The following is an 18,628-nucleotide window of genomic DNA, read 5'->3' as shown; positions in this document are numbered from 1 at the left end:
GCCGCTCCCTGTCCGCCCCGAGCGGAGCGGGCGCGATGAGGAGCGCCCCGCACGGCCGGCCGGCCCCGGCCGCTGCCGCCGTGCCAGCGCTGCTCCCCGCGGCCAGGGCAGCATCCCCCGGCCGTGCGCTTCCCCCGGCGCAACTCGAGGGAAGCGGAGCGCAAACTACTGCGGGACCCGCTGCCGCCGGCGCCGGGCGGGCCGACATCCCCGCCCCGATGCGGATCCGGACGAGGCTGAGACCCCTCCGGGCGGCCCCAGCGCATCCCCGAGACGGCTCCGCGGGGCTCCCTCTTCCCCCCCGGCCGAACCGCCCCGAGGGCTCCCGCGTTCCCCCGCTCCCCTCCCGCACACTTTTCCCCAGCTCCGCACAACTTCTCCGGGACGGCGGCCGCCTCCCGCCCCGCGCATCCCCGGCCCCTCGGCGCCTCCCGCCGCGGGTCGCACCTGGTCGGGCTGCGGCGGCGGCGGGTTCCCCCTGCCGCCCGGGTGCGCCGGCTGCTCCTTCATGGCTGTCATCGCAGGGGCTCGGCGCGGCGCCGCTCACTGCTGCTGCGGCCCCGGGCACCCCTCCCTCGGCGCCAGCCGCATGACACCAGCCTCCCCTGGAAGTGGCGCGGCGGAGGAGGAGGAGGAGGAGGAGAAAGAGGAGGACGGGCGAGGGGCGCGGAGCCGCCGCCGCGGCAGCGCCGCTACCGCAGCGCCCCGGCGCGCCGGTGCTCAGGGGGCGCCCGGCCCCGCCGTGCCCCGCTCCGGGGGCGGCCGCGCATCAGCGGCGGGCGCGGCCGCGGAGCGCCCCGAGCGGGCAGGCTGTGCCCGCCCGCCCCGCTCCCCCCGCTCCTCCCGCTCCGCCCGCCGTGGGCCGGCCCGCCGCCGCCAGCAGGTGTCACAGCGGCTCCCGCCGGCCCGGGAGAGACCATCCGCGCCCCCCCGCGGGGGCGTCGCTGCCCGCTGCGGCGGGGCCGCGCCGCCGAGACCGCCCCGCGGGGACCGGGCCCCGCTGCTGCTGCCCCGCCGCCGGGGCAGGAACCACGAGAGGGGCTAAGGGGAAGGAAAGGGTGAAGGGAGACCAGCCACGCTGCTCGCTGGCTGTAACGCTTCTGGTGCCACGCAGCTCCGGGCTTGCCGGGCAGGGCAGGAGCTGTCCCGGCGCTGTCCAGCTCCGCCACTGTCCGGCCCTGCCGCTGTCCAGCCCCAACGCGGCGTTTCAGCAGCGAGCGGCCAAAGGCGCATCTCCCCGGCTGTACCGGAACCCAATGTTCCCCAAGCTCTGCATGGGGGCATCACAACCCTGGGTTGCACCAAGACACTCATCTTGCGAAGGCCGAGCCTGTGAAAGGGGTTCCAAGGACCGTTTCAGCTGAACTCAGCACAGCAGAACCTGATGCAGAGCTAGGGAAAAGGAGAACGTCAGGGAAGACCACAGGGACTCAGTTTACCCTGTGTCCCAAAGCTGTATCATCAGGTAGCTTCAAGGGGTGTTCTGTGTAAGGATGAATAAAGGAGACCATCTCAAAGTTGATTGTAACCATTAAGAAGGAAAAGGTTGAGCTGTGAAGACAGATGCTGACTCAAGGCATAGTGAACACAAGCCTTTGTAAGGGAAAAGAACCTCAAGCCCAAGCAGCTGGAACACCTGGGCTTGGGCTGGGCTGCTTGTTAATTCAGGTTGGTTTCATGCCCCTGCGCTCAGGAGGATGGAGAAAACAGGAGTGTCTCCATGCAGGAGATGGAGCACTGGGACGGGAATGTGTGGCTGGCAGGAGAGAGAGCCCCAGCACTCTCAGTCAGCCTGGGTCTCAGGAGGCTGCAAGGTAGAAGGAAAGCTGTCAGCACACAGCCAGAGGAGCTTTTGATCATTTTTAATATATTTTGCATCAAAACTCAAAAGAAAGGTCAATTCTGACTGGATGGTGAGCATAATTAATAGCAGTGACAGAGATCTAAGATTTCAGGCTGTGCTGGGAACTGTTTAAAAAGGGGTGGGAAGATGACACGGGACTGATGAGCTATACACCAGGCAGCCACAGAATAGAGAGAACGGAGTGTTTCCACCTTCCATTATCACCCATCGTTGTGTTGACTCCTCCACCGGTCAAGAGGCACAAAAAAACCCAAGCAAATGAACTTTGCAAGCACCTAGACAAATACTAGATGATGACTAAGAGCCACCATTAATTTGTCAAGGGTTTATCATGTCAAACAAACCTAATTTCTTTCTTTATTAGGCTAACAAGCCTGTCAGTAGGAGAGCAATGTCACGTAGACTGACTCACAAGGGCTTCCAGCACTGTCTTACAGCACAGTTTCATCTGACACAGAAAAAAATCATTTGACTAGAACTAGAACAAGTATCCCCAAAACTGTTTCTCCAGCACCATTTCCATTCGCTCTTGCTAGTTCTGGCAGGGCATCTATTGAACACAGGGGCCAAGGTCAGGGAATGCACAGCAACACAAGACGCGTAACAAAGAGAATCAGGAATTGTGGCAAGCACATGCTCCGAAGGAAAACAGAAAATTATCTGGATCAGTTAGTCTTAAGAGAACTGGAAGCTGATATGGAAACATGTTCAACTGCTTCAAAGGTGCTACCGAAGAAAGAAAATAATCTCTTGATTATTGTCTAAGTGTCTGTCTGGAGCACTATGAGTATAATTGGTGATACATAAAGTAGCAGAATTGTCTAAATTAACTGACTCAATCTCTTTTTGCTGCTTACTTTATGATCCCTTTCCAGCACATCGAGGGCCACCAAACAGTCCCCTGCATGAGACCCAACTGCAAGACTGTTCTCGCTTGCACAGCTGCTTTCTCTCAGACCAGGAATCACCATTTCCTGTGCTTCTCTTCACACCATCTCTTCCCTTCCCTCTCCCTTTTACATACCTATTTTCTCTCTTATAATTCATTATTTCCCATCCCTGCTGCTGTCAGCCCCGTTCCTTTACTTCCTTGCTCTCTGCTGCTGTCTCTTTTTGTTTAACATTTGCACTATGCAGAGAAAAGGCAAAAAGGGCAGCAAAGGTGGCATCTTGTGCACTCCCATACCTCTCACTGTGCTTTGCTTCCACAGAGCAGCCTTCTCTGCCAGCCCTGACTTTGTTGTGGCTGCATTCTGTTGGAATAGGGGTTTTGTTTGCACTGAGCAACGTACAACACAGGGAGACTCAGATTTTGCCTGTGGCCTCTAGGTGCTACAGTAATACAAATAATAAGTCTTAGAAGCAGGCATGTTCTGATTCATGCTGTTCATGGCACAGGTCTATTGCAACTCATCTAATTATTGGGCCCTCATCAAAGCTGAAGAATTCTAATGATTTGGGGTTTGAATAGGCATGTTTCAATCAAGATTACTTTCAGCTGGTTTTCAATAAGACCCATTGTGATGGGGTTCCACTGTTAATCAAGAAGGAAGAAGACATTAGCAGTCATTTAGCATTCAGCTGAAGCTTGGTTATTCATTATCAATATATTCACTGTGAGGTTTTATCACTCTAATGGACTGAGATATGCAGCACAAATTTTGCAAAGGTTGTGCATGCTGGGTTGGGTTTTCATAAATCACTCAGAATTATGGGAAACAAGTATTTTTGGGGTAGGACTTTGGGAATTGGCTGTATACACAATGATTGTTATCTAAAGCTTCCTAAAATCAAGGCTGACTTATTTACAGCACTCAATCTCACCTTTTATAATTATTTTTGAATGTTGGTTCATTGGTTTATAGTATTGATGCTTTGGTGATATTTAATTAATTCACCAGTTTTCACTAATGCCCAGGCCAACTTTATTTAGGTCTTTTTTTAGCAAATTACTGTTTAAAAGCCATTTGATTGGGCTGTTTAAAGGAACAGACATTTTACAGCTGTTAATAGGAGGTATCTTTGAAACTGGAGCCTGGTAGTAAAACTGCTGCCATATGGGTGAAGCAATTAAGTTGTATGGTACTTATGGTAGTTCCTTGTACCATTTTCACCCAAACACCTCATGGTATCACCAGGGAAAGCACCTAAGGCTTGAGCGAAATAGCTGCAGAAAGCAATAGAATTATGGTCCGAAGCAGTTCTTTTATGGCTGCATTACATTAATCCACCTTTCAACAGCAATTTAATGTTACAGACTCCTTGTAAATTCCTCCATCCTCACACATAAGATTTGGGTGCATGAGTCAAAACACAACATGATTTATCTTCCATGTAAGCTGAGTATCAGCTCCATCAGAGTATTACCCAGTCGTTACAGCTCTCATCACACCATGACTCAATTGCACACGTGTTGACACAGCAGACTAATGTGCAGGAAAAATCTTGGACAGGCAAGCCAGAAAGCCAGGAAACTGTTTGAAAAGCAAAGGGGCCAGACATATGTGCAAAAAGAATACAGCACAAGATGCCACATGTGAGGGGAATTCTTCCTGAAGAAACCCTGGTGGTCCATCACTCTCCTGGCCTATCACCCCAAAGGCTGCCCGTGTGCCACGTGTTCATCACTGCAGAGCCCTGGGACATGGGCTGGGAGCTGCAGGGTCTGAGCTGCAGTACAGATAGAAAACCTGGTTATGAGAAAGTCTTGGTGATCAAGTATTTCACTGGCTTGTGTCAGGCAGATGCTGCCCTGTACCCACCAGCACAAAGAGGCACAGCATTATTGGCACAGTGCAGGTCCTGGCCTTTCCTTTGGCACAGAGCCTTTATGTTCTGCTGCTGCTCCAGTGGTGGAGTTTCAAAGAACAAACCTGCATCAGTTTTGTTTCCTCTATTTTTTATGTGGCCCTCTTTCTGTGTAACTGCAGTGAAGGTGTAAATACTACCTATTTATAAGCATTCCCACAAAAATAAGAAGCCACTTAGAACCTTTGCATCCAGTTGAGCCATTCCTACAAAGAGCATCTGGACGTTTTTGTGATCAAGTCAGTTGGTGACAGCACCAAGTCTAACAGTTCAAGTAGAGTTTAGACAACCCCCTTGGGCACACGGTGTGACTTCTGGTAATGGTCCTGTGCAGGGCCAGGACTTGGACTCGATGATCCTCATGGATCCTTGCCAGCTCAGCTCATTCTGTGATTCTGTGATTCTGTAGTTGAGATCAAAAGATTGTCAATCACATCCAGCCAAGAGCTCCAGGCTCTTAAAACTGAGGGGAAAAGACTCATCACATCACCCACAGCCTCTGTCCAGTTGATGACTTTATGAAAGCTGCAAGGTGATGGCTTGAGAGTTTGTCGATGGCTTTTTCAAATGAAATCGTATGAATAAACTCTGATTTATGGGTTTCTGATTCATTTTAAAGCTCTGGCAACAGGACTAAAAAAAAAAAAAAAAAAAAAAAAAAAAAAAAAAAAAAAAAAAAAAAAAAAATCCTTGAAATTATAAAGGTGAATTTAAAAGTCAAACTGATGTCACCAAAACCCAAGAAAAGCTAAGATGATTGTTCCTCACTTGTGTTTTAAGTAGATTTGTGGGTTTGCAAGAACTAAAGATAGTTCTCCAGAAGAAAACCACTCTGAGTCACATAAAGCTGAAAAACAGATTGTGGTTTTGTACATAATGCTTTTCAAATTATGGCTTTAAATAACTGAATATTTGAACTTTGCTTCTTAAAAATTCTTTGATAGAGGGAAAATTCCAGGCACCTTCTGCATTTGGAAACACATTACATTCTAACACCTGCTTCAGTGAAAAGCTATTTTCTTTGTGAATAAATTGTACTCATGTTTTTCTCTCCTTGTCTTGTTTTAGATAAAACAATCATGCAAACACTGAGTTAATACAAATAAATGCAAATATATTCCAGTAGGAAAGTTACAAGACTTATTAAAATACACATGCAAATGTTTCACTGGAAGTACAGAGAACAAAAGCAAGTACAGACAAAAATAACTCTCATTATCCAACAAACAGCATATTCTAACAATAATTCAAAGTTCAAAGGGTAAGCCTGACCTACCCCCAAAGTCTCTATGGAGCAACTCCATCCAAATGTATTAGTGGAACTTAAATCCTAATGGCAGCTTCCAGAAAAAGATTCAGATTTCACAAGCAGTTCACTGACATGAAAGAGTGATAATATAAATAACAATACAATATAAAACTACTCATGATTAACACTAATGCTATTTTTCCTCAAGAAAGCAGTTATACAAATTATGGACTAGGCTGGGAAGAGGCAAGAGGAGATCTTAGATCTCGAAACGTGCATTTCCCATACCCTGACCATTGCACTGTATCTTTAATCTGGCAAGAGTTACTCTAAGACCCATGAAAATCTGTTACAGCAGAGTTTGCATGTACAAGTTTTCAGCTTACTTTGTAACTCTCTAAGATGACACACCTGAAACTGGGGGTTGAAAACAGCACAATTTGTACAGAGAAAAAAAAAAAAAAAAAAAAAAAAATAAGGTTCAGACCCTTAAAAATGTTCCAAATGAATATTTGTAGTAAAATATATGAATCCAGAAATACAGTGTAATCATATATTTGAAAATCTGTCAACATTTTTCAGATGAAATAAAATTAAATTTGGTCAACAAATGACTGGTCTGGGAACTCAGAATTCTTCTACTAACATAGGTATGAATCAGAAACAGGTCCCGAAAAAGCAAAAAGATTACTAGAGTAGCCTCATGGTTAAAACCAGAAATGAGAGGCTGATTTTTTTATTTTTTTTTTTCCCTTGATGGTTGCCACACAGCTGTTTCTAAAAGAACTTCGTACTGCGTGGATGTTCAGTAACAGCAAATGGTTCCCTGAGGATCCCAAAGAACTGAGATTAATACGCAGACTCAGGTTACAACCTAAATCACAGTCCACAAAAATGCAATTGGCCTACTCAGGAATCCAAGATCTCCTTGCTGCTCCTGGAAGACTTGTCAGATTCACAGATATTTAACCATGAGGGATGCAGGAAGGAAGTGGGATATTAAAGAGGGCCTCAATAGATTAGGCACTTACTACTAAAAATTACCCAGACTGAATGCTTAAACAAATTGAGCAATTTTTAAAATGTTGCCCTTGTACTCTACGTAACAGGAATGGATTAGGAAGACTAAATTCCACTCGCTAATTTGGGAGGTGGCAAGGAGGAAGAGTAGAATGAGAAAAGGGAAAAAAAAAAATTGAGAGAATAATCTACAATAAAATTAAATTTGGAGAAAAAACTAAGTAAAATATTTCAATAACATTGGATTACTTACATTTCTTACTACTAAACAAGAACAGACTTTTTTCCTACTATGTAATTAATTTAGCTTTATTACAAAGAAGTAATACCATGTTAGTTTTACTACATTACAAAAGTCAAAATTAATTTTAGCCAGAAAGCAAACACTCCAATACCAATAGAAATTATTCTCTTCTCCTATTCTAAAATCTTGTAAAAAAATCTAATTCCCCTGACTCTTTTGATCAAAATTCATTTTTGTAGGATGATTTTCCTCTGAAATATTTTCCACTTCACCCTACAACTAAACCAACAAGCCTCATGAAGCTGACAGTGATTAAACACCAAATTTCTATTGAGAACTGTTTTCCTTTGAAACAGAGATATGACTACATGTACTTATATTATATGAAAATTACAAAGATCTTCTAATAGTGAACAGTTTGGGTTTAAAAATGGCAACTCCACTGGCCACCATAATTCTAGAACACTTTAAAACATTGAGGGGAAACAGTGGAGAGAAGAGCAGCACTTGTTCTCTCTTCAATACCCTTAATGCTGATAAGCAGTCACTAGGTAGAGCAGATCTTAGCAACCCAAAAGACTCATGACTACATCAAAGGGAATGAGTTTTTGTGTAAAATTGTACTACTGAACTTCTTTTCCATGCTGCTATTGCAACATGAAATGGAGCTGTGACAGAACTTTGTGCTAAGAGCCCGTCCATCCACTGCTGATGTTACATAATGAAAGGCATCAGGCAGTTGTACAATAATACATGCATCCATTAGCCAAGATTTGTGTAATACCTTTTCTTTCCCAAAGGATCTGAAAATGTTTTACAAACTGATATACAAATTATCCACTCAGAAAGCTATTCATCCATCAAGGAAACACAACTACAGCCCAAGGCAAAGCAGAACAACTCTGTGAATACACACAAACAAAAAAAAAAAAAAGTTAGTAAATGAAGGAAGTATTCTCCAGTCAAGGCTGTGAGGAAAATATTAAGTATACAATATCTGAGTATACAAGACTTTGGAAGAATTTTGCTTTTATAATGAAATTCTTCAATAAAATACTGTAGGAACTCTCTTGGACATTGGCAATTGCAACATTAAGTGAGATAAGCAAATCATTAAGAATGTTAAGTATAGCAATAAGTTCTAAGACTAATTTATTGCATGTCTTCCTTCATGTCTCTGAATCCTGGTGCCACATTAAAAAAAAAAACAACCTGTTATTTTAGTCTATCCTAGAAACAGAAGTATCTAGAAAAGAAAACTTACGCAGCAATAGTCTACTGAATGCCCATCAGCACAAGTTAATGCAACCAAGAGCATCCAAAATAAAAAGCATCACCCCAAATGAACTCTGAATTTAGACTGCATTATGGCTGAACTCTCATTTCAGTCCTCGTTCTGACTATGGTGACCAGACATTTCCTTTGGAACTCATTCTGCGACTTTTCAGCTTGGCAGTCACTTCAGCATTTCTGCTCAATAAAGAAGGTGGCAGAGATACTTGAGGGTGCTTGAAGCCATAGAGTGTGATTTGAGGCAAAAGAGAGCTCTTTCCCTTCCAGTACTGCTATCAAGAATCTCTAATTAGAAGCAAAGCGTGTAAGGAAAAATGCAGACACTGAGGAAACAATACAGTTGAAGACTTAGAAGGATGCATTGCAAGGTGTTACAGAAAGTTTGGGACTATTTTTAACCTTGAGAACTGGGCACAAACCTCAGACTTCCCAAGTGTGCCGACAGCGTCCTCTCAGGAGACTTACACAGCGCCACATATTGACACACAGGCACTTTGATTCCAAATAAATACCTAAAACCCAGCCTCAGCATCATTACTCATCTGGGAGCTACATTCAGAAACCCTCTTGAGGATTTCGACAGGCTATTGGGCAGGAGAGGCAGATAAAGAATTGCTGATGCTTCTAACCCTGGAGAATCCAGTAGGTTTCGAGGGGAAAAAAATGTTATTAAGGAGAAGAGTTATCCTTCACACTGCACCCCTAAGCTAGGCTGATACAGTGAAAAAAATCACAGAGATGGGCAAAAAAGGGGGATATTACGAGTCTGAAATTCTCAAGCCAGCTATTTAGTTGGGAAATTGAAGCAGAATTATAGGAAAGGAAAAAGGGAGCCCCCAATTAAGTATCTAAGGTAGTGATATGTAAATGCCATGAAAATGAAAAACAGCTGCAAGAGGTTGAATTTTTTCGCATACAGTCAACAAGGTAAGCAGCACTGGAGCATTAACGGGATGCATTGTGGAACTGGGATTTTGCTGTGAAAGGGCAATAAATTGCTCAAGAGCAGCAGGACAAGGGAAGAGGGAGGCGCTGCCTCTTGCCAGTAACACCTCTGCTGGTTCTGAAGTTTGCAGTTCAACCAGACAGGGGGAATTAGTGTCTCCTTGAATGACTGCATAAAGATAAAAGGAACCACGACTAAAATTGCTGTACTGTAGTCATTCCTTCCGTCTTTAACCTTGGAAATCAAGCACAAGCCTCAGGCTCCACAAACATCCTGAGATTCATGTCTATGCATCGATGGGAGTGATGCACAGATGCACCCTCAGGATGGATCAGGCAGCAGGAAGGGGGTTTATGATACAATTTATGTCAACTTTCTGAGCACACTGGGGACAGTATTTTGTCTTCCAAAAGGAAGGAGAAACCACCAGGGAAATAGAAGGAACATAAAAGAACTGGTGAAGAATCTAAAGTTGTAAAGTTATTCCGATGAGGAGGTCAGGAAAAAAATGAGAGAAAGGTGAAACAGAGAAGTCTTCTACAAAAGCAATCTTCAAGAGAAGGAGAAAAGGAGTAAGGCTGATGTTTCCAATACTCCTGTCACACACAAAAACCTGAGACTAGATACTCAGTTAACTATATGCTCACCAATTATGAAGACCAGAACATGCAAATAAAAAATATAAAGGAAATAAACAAATAGATAAATCAACATCCCAATCAACAAAACAATCTCACTCAGAAATATTAGAGGCTTCAGCCGTCTCTGAACTCTTTAAGAGAAATCACTGAGAAGTTCAAAAAGACAGGGCAATTCTGGTGGATTGGAGAATGGCAAAAACTCTAAGGAAGGGGAGAATAAAGTACACACAAGCAGCTTAGTTGTTAGGTCTTAGAAAAGAAAAAAAAAAAAACCAAACATACAAAACATAGGTTTACAGACAATCAGGTGATTAAAAAAAACCAGCATTAATTTATACAGACAAGGTAATATCCAGCCCATCTACTTCCACTTATCTGACAGATTAGGGATAACCAGGACGAAGTGCTGCAAGACTTCAAGAACAATACCACATGATTTTCTTGTAAGAAAATTAGATTTAGATGAAATTATTGTTGCACAGCTGTTTGACAAGCTGTGTGAAATGTCAGTTCTTAATACTGAATTGTCAAAAGGGGAAGTATTTTCAGTTAGGAGCTCTCAGGGACTTTTCATGCAAGTCCATCAGTATTCATCACTACTTCAGCTGTTGGAGTGTTCTTACAGAGAGTTAAGAACAGAATCAGAACTGGAAACAGGCTGTAAAAATGATCCCAAATCAACAGTGTGAAACTCAACCAAAAAGTGTGTGAAGTGCTACCCATGCAGAGCTGAAATCGGTGCAGAAAAGTGACAAGAAGATGAACAGCTCAGAGGTAGCACACACGCATCGTCCCACGCTCCATCCTGCAGTGGGAAATGTAAAATCATGGAATCCCTGAGTAGGGAAGGACCATGAGCTAAACAGGACACAGCAGCCTCATGCTGTTACCCCAAAACACTTCTCAGCTCTGGGAGAGAGGAAGAGCAGGGCTTTTATACATACGTCAGCAAAACCTTTATTTGATCTGATTAATATTGATCTTGTGAGTCTGTTGTTAATTTCAGTGGCTGCACTACCAAATAAAAAGAAAAAAAAGAAAAAAAGGAAAAAAAAAAAAAAAAAGAAAGAAGGTGAGGAGCAACAAGAGGAGTAATTAAGAAAGTCTGAGATCTGAGGAGCAGTTAAAGAAATTTGATTTTTTTAATCAAGAGAAAACACAATTAGATTTAACTTCCCTGAATCTGGTTAATCTCCCAGGATCTGAAGAAGTGTTAAAAGATAGTGGACACCTGGGTTTTCTCAAAAGCCTGATCTGGAGCAAGACAAGCATTTTTACAGAAACCACAGGAATGCTTCAGGAGCATGACTCCTTCTGATGGTAAGGAACTTCTCTCATTACCAATTGGTTCAGAATTGACCAGGTACTGCCAGAGGTGGTTTCCAGGCATTCAGGGGAGGAATTTGAGGATTTCCTCCAAACCCTCAGTTTCCAGGTTGGCATTCCCTTTCCTTTCTGTCCCACACTCACCTCTGCATGGCAGCAGGATCCAGGCTCGAATTCACTTTTCAGCCACCCCAACTGCTGCATAAATAAACCCAATGACACTTTGCCACATAGCCGAAATTAAGCACATGCTTAAGTGCTTTGCTCAACAGCAATATACTTTAAGCACATACATTAAAACTCTGCAAACTGTGTCTTTATAGCTCTCCAAAGTCATTACAACGTTGACATGGGTGAAAATTATTGCTACACAGGAAGGTAACTGCCTTCTGTAAGAAAGAGACCTGGAAAGGGGGAGAAGAATGAGGGACTGCTAATCCTCATTTTCTACCTTCACATTATTTTCACAGCAAACTGATGAAAACGATAGACTTCTGCATAGTCCTGTTCTTAGAGAAATCAATTGTGATTTTATCTTCAATCACATTCACCCAAATGTAGGTGACTGCAGGCTGCACAGCACTCCCATACACACGCGGGAATTTAAGAACAAACTCTTCACACCTGATCAAAGCAGCTTTATGGAATGCACTCAAATGTCACTTTAAAGCAGAATGAATGGGAGGACTCATTAAATATTTGATCGTTTTCAATTAAAAAAAACAAAACAAAACAAACAACTACATGGTTGTCTCAATGCTACCAGATATGCCTGGTCTCATAACAACTTTTTTTTTTTTTTTTTTTTTTTTTTTGCAGAAAAGAAAAACATCTATGAGTCCACATGCTTTTACATTTTCTTGTCTGGATCCCTTTTCCACTCCTATGAAACATTTCCTTACTTTGACCCTTAGGTTCACACACTGACAGATATTTCAGTTTATTCAACATTTAGCTGTCTGATCAAAGGACCTTCAACAAAAGACAATCTCTGTGTTTGCTTATGCACTAGCAGGTAAAAGACAGTGCAGGACTGTAATTTACTATATTACCTGTCAGTATGCACGACCTTTTTTTTTTTTTTTAATTGCATATTTTATGGTATGCTTAAACTGTGTTTAATTACTTGCTGGAAAGTGAAAACCTCACAAGGTTATTATGTATCACAGATTTCAACTTGACTTTATTTAAAGGAGATGGCTTATTATCTTTCCAATCTTGAAGCACAGTCTACCATGTGAAGAAAATCATATTTAAACACAAAGATTTAGACACTATTTTTCAGAAAATCTGTCACCATTGGATTTTCACGGAAAGAAAGATAGGAAGGGAAAGTCTTTATCTAAAAAACAGACTGTCAGAAAATTATTAGTAATTCTTAGTGTTCATACAGTCACTGTTAAAAGTGACATTATCAGCGACATGTCATCAAGAAGAAGAATTGCAAAGCCACAAAGAAGACAAAGTAATTTGCAAAAGCACAGTAGCCCATCACAGTGATGCCAAGATAGCTTTAAGTGATAGAAATTCTATGTACGTTCATGCACTAAAGAGTCTAAAATACCACTGGGGTCAGGTCAAAATCTGACATATTTTTTAATACATTAATAATATTTAATGACCAAAAATCAGTGTTTGATAACACATCCAAAATGATTTATTTCCCACTGAGGGATTGTCCTTGTTTATCATTTCTTACCCCCTCCCTCCCCCCCCAAAACAAACAAACAAACAAACAAACAAACAAACAAAAAACCCACCGTTCTAACAGAAGTAACTATCCACTGCTTCATTAAACATTGACAGCTTGAAGTCACATTTTGGAAGTGTTAATAAAACAGTTTCAGTAAGGTTTACACCACCTTATCCAGCAGCCACAATGTTCTCCTGCATTTTTTGCAATCACTGACATCTCTGTAAAACAAGCAACATACACATTTATGGTAACTCTTCCTGTGAGTTCTGAAAGGTGTAAACAAGGGGATAATCAAGCCCACGACCTAAGGTTATTATTCCTCCCAAATCGCTCTATTAACTTCTAGCTTCTTTCTATCCTTGAAAATTATTGCTTGCTGGTAGAGAATTCTATTTCAAATTTTAAAAAAGGAGAACAAAAGAGGAGCAATCCAGTCTTTTGGTAGCATGTTAAAAAAAACATCAATAGTTTTTCCATCTAAAGATCTGATTAACATAGCTCCAGCTTCATAAAAGATGAGAGATAAAATCTACTGGGGAAACCAGTATCTACCACAAGAAGAACAGCAAATCCTAATAGTGAAAGCAGCCAGCTTGTTGTAGAGGACACATTATAGGATGTAAAAAAGGAATATTTATTGTCTAAGCAAATTCCAAGCCAAAAGGCAACAGAAAAGCAGCATTATGTGGATGAAACCTTCCCATACTGTTGTAAAAAATAGATTATATCAGCCCACTGACAGCAGCCACAATGTATGGCCATAGAGCAATAATGATACAGTCTAGGAAAACCCAGCCCTCCATGAAAGATGCATGTTATGCATTTTTATCAATGGGAAAAGCAACAAACAAATTGAATGCATAAATCTCCAAAGACGCTGAAAATTTGGAAAGCATCAGCAGACGCAAGTGTAGAAACAATGAGTCCATTTGAGTCACTCATTACAACAATGCCATTAATCCTAACAAAGAGTGACAGCCCCAAAATACTTCATTTGAGAGCAATCCTAACTTCCTACAGAAGATTTAATAAATGGTCATTTAACAATAAGATTAAATTACTACCATAACCCTTAAATAAACCTCCACAAAAAATTACAAGTTTCCAGCATGGGATGTATATGGGCAGTATATTTCTGCCCTGACTTTAATGGAAACAACACTCTGTGTGGACATCATAATGGACAAAGATGTGTTACACCTCAGTCCATGAAATGGTGTGGGGTTTAAGCTTCCTTTCAGTTCTGAAAAGAATGTTAATATTCCCACATTTTCATGACCAGCCTCAGCAGACTGGGGCAAAACAGATAAAAGAAGAAGTTGGGAGCTAGAACATGAGATAAAACAATGTATCTGATGAGCTGTGATTTCATTTCAAAATACTGACAATAGTGGACTTGTGACCAATGAAGCTATTGCAAGCACAAAGAGCTAACAGAGCCTGTCTATAGCCAAGATAAAAGAATTCTGCATATATTTATAGTGACTCTTAAATTAGTTAGTGAATGTCACGTGGGATAGATGTGATGTCCATCATACAGACAGACATGCAGGTAGGTTTCCTTTTAAGAAAGAACATGCTCTGTTTCATAACTCTAAACCAAGATTTTCTAGCAATGGGCAAAACCCACCATTAATAGAACCAGATTATACAAGAAATAATTTCTAAGTGTTTTTTAGACTAAGGGACTAAGAAAAAACTCATAACAGTTCACTTCTTGAGACACAACCAAAAAAAAATCTGTAAAATATTTGTTGCATCTGTACTGTATCATCTGCTCAGTGAAATTACGGGTTCACAGGTAAAGTTTGTCACAGATAGCAAACTTCATTCCTCTCAGAGGAAATCTCAGGTAATCACACCAAAATACCAAAACACAGCAGCAAAAGGACACAACTTGATCATTGCAGGTCTGAGAATGATGCAAATGATGAAAGGGCCTGAGCTAAACCCTGGGCAATTTGTACATGAGCTCCAAGTGGAAACTTCACAGAGCTTTGCTTTCTCTTTTACTGAGAGTGATCCCCTCCAGGACTCATGGCACATGTAGGGGCCATTCATTAAAGAGAAAAGAAAAGCAACTATTTCCCCCTAAATTACTGCTTGGTCCTAAACACACTGCAAATCTTCAACATAATTTAATGTTCTTATTACTGTTACAGGAAATGGCTAATTGTGTGGGTAATGTTTTCAGTTTTGTTTCATTAAATAATGTTCAGTGTTCATCTCCGGATGGGTTAGGTAAGCACACAAACAAACCACAGTATTTTATATCATCCTAATGTGAAAAGAAAGAAGACATCAGAGATTATTTAATAAAACAGAACATCCCTGTGAACCCAGCATCACAAATAAAACTACTTTCACTCCATTTACATCAGATACAGTGCTGATGCCATGTAGTGAAGACAAAGACTCAAAAAGGAGCCTGAAACACTCAATTCACAAAGTCATTTTGAAGTAACCATAAATCATATAGAATATTTATTCCCTTTTCAGTTATGCTAATATCAATTAGCTGATTGTGGTTTCTTGCTTCAGAATAGGTTGATTTACCCAAGTGGACACTATAAAAATGAATAAATATTTCACAAGTTTTAGTTTTCAAGGAAAACTTTTAGAGCAAATGTGAGGACAACAAATAGGAACTCATCAAAACCTTATTTTTCAAAACCAGTTGGGACATCAAAACAGTTGCCACAGCCTTGTAACCATGCAGACACCCTTCAGAAACCAAATCCTGATTTGCACCTCTTTCCTTCCCGTCCTCTCTCCTCTCTCTCTGACACAGCACAAGCTCTCAGTCTAACACACTTTCCTTTGGAAAGGGTGGGAATTTCAAAAGCAAGGCTTTAACACCAGGTGTACCATGAAAATTCAGATCCAACATTTTATAAAACATGAGGTAACAGAGATGGGCATAAAGCTCACCATCCTGGCTGCATCTTCTGTGCTGAGAGAGTTTCAGTCATATTTACTGGAATGAGCTTCAAACTTCATCAAAAGATTTGCCAAAAGCTCTTTTGGTTTTGAAATTAATTTCCCACACACCTTTCTTCCTAGAAACATGTTGATCTTTCCAAAACTTTAGTTAGGCTAATGGAAGAATGTGCTATTAGTGATAGAGAACTCTCATTAAAAAAAACCTTTAAAAAATGACAAGATGTAATCTTACTATGATTTTTTAAAGTCAGAAATATAATGGGACTCTCTAAATGTAAAACCAAAAAAAGAGCTAAACAAATCAAAATAAAAATATTATCTGAGCAATTTCTTTTTACTCAACTGGAACAAATAAATACATTTGAGAAAAAATTACCTCAAGAATTGTTACTGTAGAGGATGCATTCCTATTGAAATTATTTGGTTCCAACAAAACTGCAATTTCTGATTAAAAATTGTCATTTGGAAACATTTCACACAATCATTCTTAGTTCAAAACCAGCAGGCCCTGCTTAAGCATCTTCTAAATGTTTAGTCTACTTACTGAGCTAAGGGTCAATTTTACTGATCAGAGTTTATCCTGGGGGTATTCTAAAGAAAATAAATTGGGTGTGAATTAATCATGCTGTTTATAATGACAAAGTATTGGTATTTGTGTTAATATCACCTGTACATTTCTAGTTGTAGCAGCTTAGTTATAGCTAATATATATTGAAAATATGTCATTGATAAATCTTGGACATCTTCCATTGGTATATATATTTTATTCTCTGATTAAAATAAAATGCCTTACAGCATTGCACTTGCTGAAAGTAACTGCCTATTTAAACTATTCTCAAACTTATTCAATATCTTTTATTATTAGGAACTCATTATGGAAACTATTCCAGAAAGTTTAAAACTTCTTTAATGTTTAATTGCATTTTTGATCATTAATTACATCTGCAGATAGACAGAACTTTTTAAATCTTAATTTTCTCATTTAAGTTTGAAATAGAGTTTGCTGCCCAATAAATTTTATTTTCGTGGAAAGACAAGACCCATGTATTGATGAACCTTTTAAAAGAAACCCACAGCTCAATCAGAATAAAATTCTATTTATCTACCATTTCATAATACAGGAATGAAAAAGTCATCTTTGCAACTGAAATTTTGAGTTCACTGGAAACCATCTTTAAGATTTATTATTTATAAATTTTACAATAGAAGCTATGTCATGAAGATTTTTTTATTTAGAAATATCTGCCACAGAAGAACAGCCACTGAGCTTATTAGGGAAAGGAGAGAAGTTCTTGTCCTTTACGTCCACTACAAAAAACAACAGTAAGGGGTCCAATGCAAACATTGGCATACGAGTGATGGTCGGGCTTGATGATCTTGGAGGCTTTTTCCAAATTTAACAATTCCACAATCCAGTGATACCTCAAGGTTTGTGTGTCAGCAGCTCCTGGTGCAAAGCCCTTCCACCCCAGGTCCTGAGGGGCAGGGGCTCCTTCCCAGATCTGTACCTGTGAGGGTTTACAGGGTACACTGATGGTAAAGCACCAGCATCCTACATCTCCTCTGCTGAATCCAACACCCTTCTCCTCTGGCTTAAATTATCTGTGCTGTGCCTTCACAGACAGGCTGTGACTGGAGAAAAATGACCCTGACATTGCTGGGTCCTGGCAGGGTGAGAGCCTGACTGATGCGAGCGAGCCCTCTGCTCACGGACACATAACTCACTCTGCAATGCACCTTTTAAACCACGACATGGGGAAGTTTCTGAGATGACAAACGGCATTTTGTTCAATTCAGCAACGACCAGAAATGCTTTTATTTTTCTTTCCAAGTAACATTTACCATAGACCCTTTTTTTAACCAGTATCACTCCTAAGAAACTTTCCTTCTTCATTTTCTTCTCCCTCCTCACCTCTATCTTTTACAGTGTAAGTAATTGGAATTATTCTATCTGATCCTTGATTAGTTATGTTCCCTTACTTGCAGAACTGTGTTATTTTCCAGTATGGCTTAGTTAGGAAGTTCAGGCTTATAAGCAATAGATCTGAAAATATTTAAAGTCACATGACTTCAATTATGATAATTTAAAAAGTATCATTAACAAATACTATTTATGACAGAAACTATTCTGTTAAACAGATGATTATCTGAAAGATTCAGATGTAAGAAGTTTAGCTGGAAGTAGATGGAGAAAAAAGGAGACCATCTTGCCCTTAATATTTCTAGAGATGGAAGAGGTGATGAACAGGCAGCCAGTTGTGTATATCCCACTCCTGTGGTTATGACAGAACCAGAAATAAAGGCTTCATGCATTCGCAAGGAAGGAAAATTATAAATAATTGGGTGATACATTAAAATAACTGTAATGAGGGATGCTCAGTACTAGGAAGGCTCTGCTGTGTGTGCTTGGTTTTCATGAGTCTATCTAGGTGCCACAAAATGATGTAAGGCTTAAAGATGGACATTGTATTTACATTTGCACTCTGGAGGGTTTTTTTACTATTCTTACTCCTACCAAATTGCAGTATTATTTTCAGTGTTCCTGCTACAGTTAGGATATGAAGATAGAAGACTCTGAAATAACAAAAACAAACTCCA

At 40.9% G+C, this 18,628-nt stretch overlaps 1 protein-coding gene across 2 annotated transcripts in view; it reads right to left on the bottom strand.

Moving 5' to 3' along the window:
* Window positions 1–18,628, bottom strand: part of DPP10 (dipeptidyl peptidase like 10) — a 441,914-nt gene that overhangs the window by 251,637 nt on the left and 171,649 nt on the right. The window contains exon 1 of one of the 2 annotated variants that reach the window (XM_040069479.2): window positions 448–597. The exons of the other annotated variant lie outside the window; for it this stretch is intronic. Coding sequence (XP_039925413.1) covers window positions 448–519 — 72 coding nt within the window. The 5' untranslated portion in view covers window positions 520–597. Of the gene's footprint in view, window positions 1–447; window positions 598–18,628 lie in introns of those variants that run through there. 2 annotated transcript variants of the gene reach the window in all.

The sequence above is a fragment of the Hirundo rustica genome, chromosome 7 (assembly GCF_015227805.2).
Source record: "Hirundo rustica isolate bHirRus1 chromosome 7, bHirRus1.pri.v3, whole genome shotgun sequence".
Classification (NCBI taxonomy): Eukaryota; Metazoa; Chordata; class Aves; order Passeriformes; family Hirundinidae; genus Hirundo; species Hirundo rustica.
The sequence above is the reverse complement of the archived record's forward strand: the minus strand, read 5'-3'. Positions and strand labels throughout refer to the sequence as shown.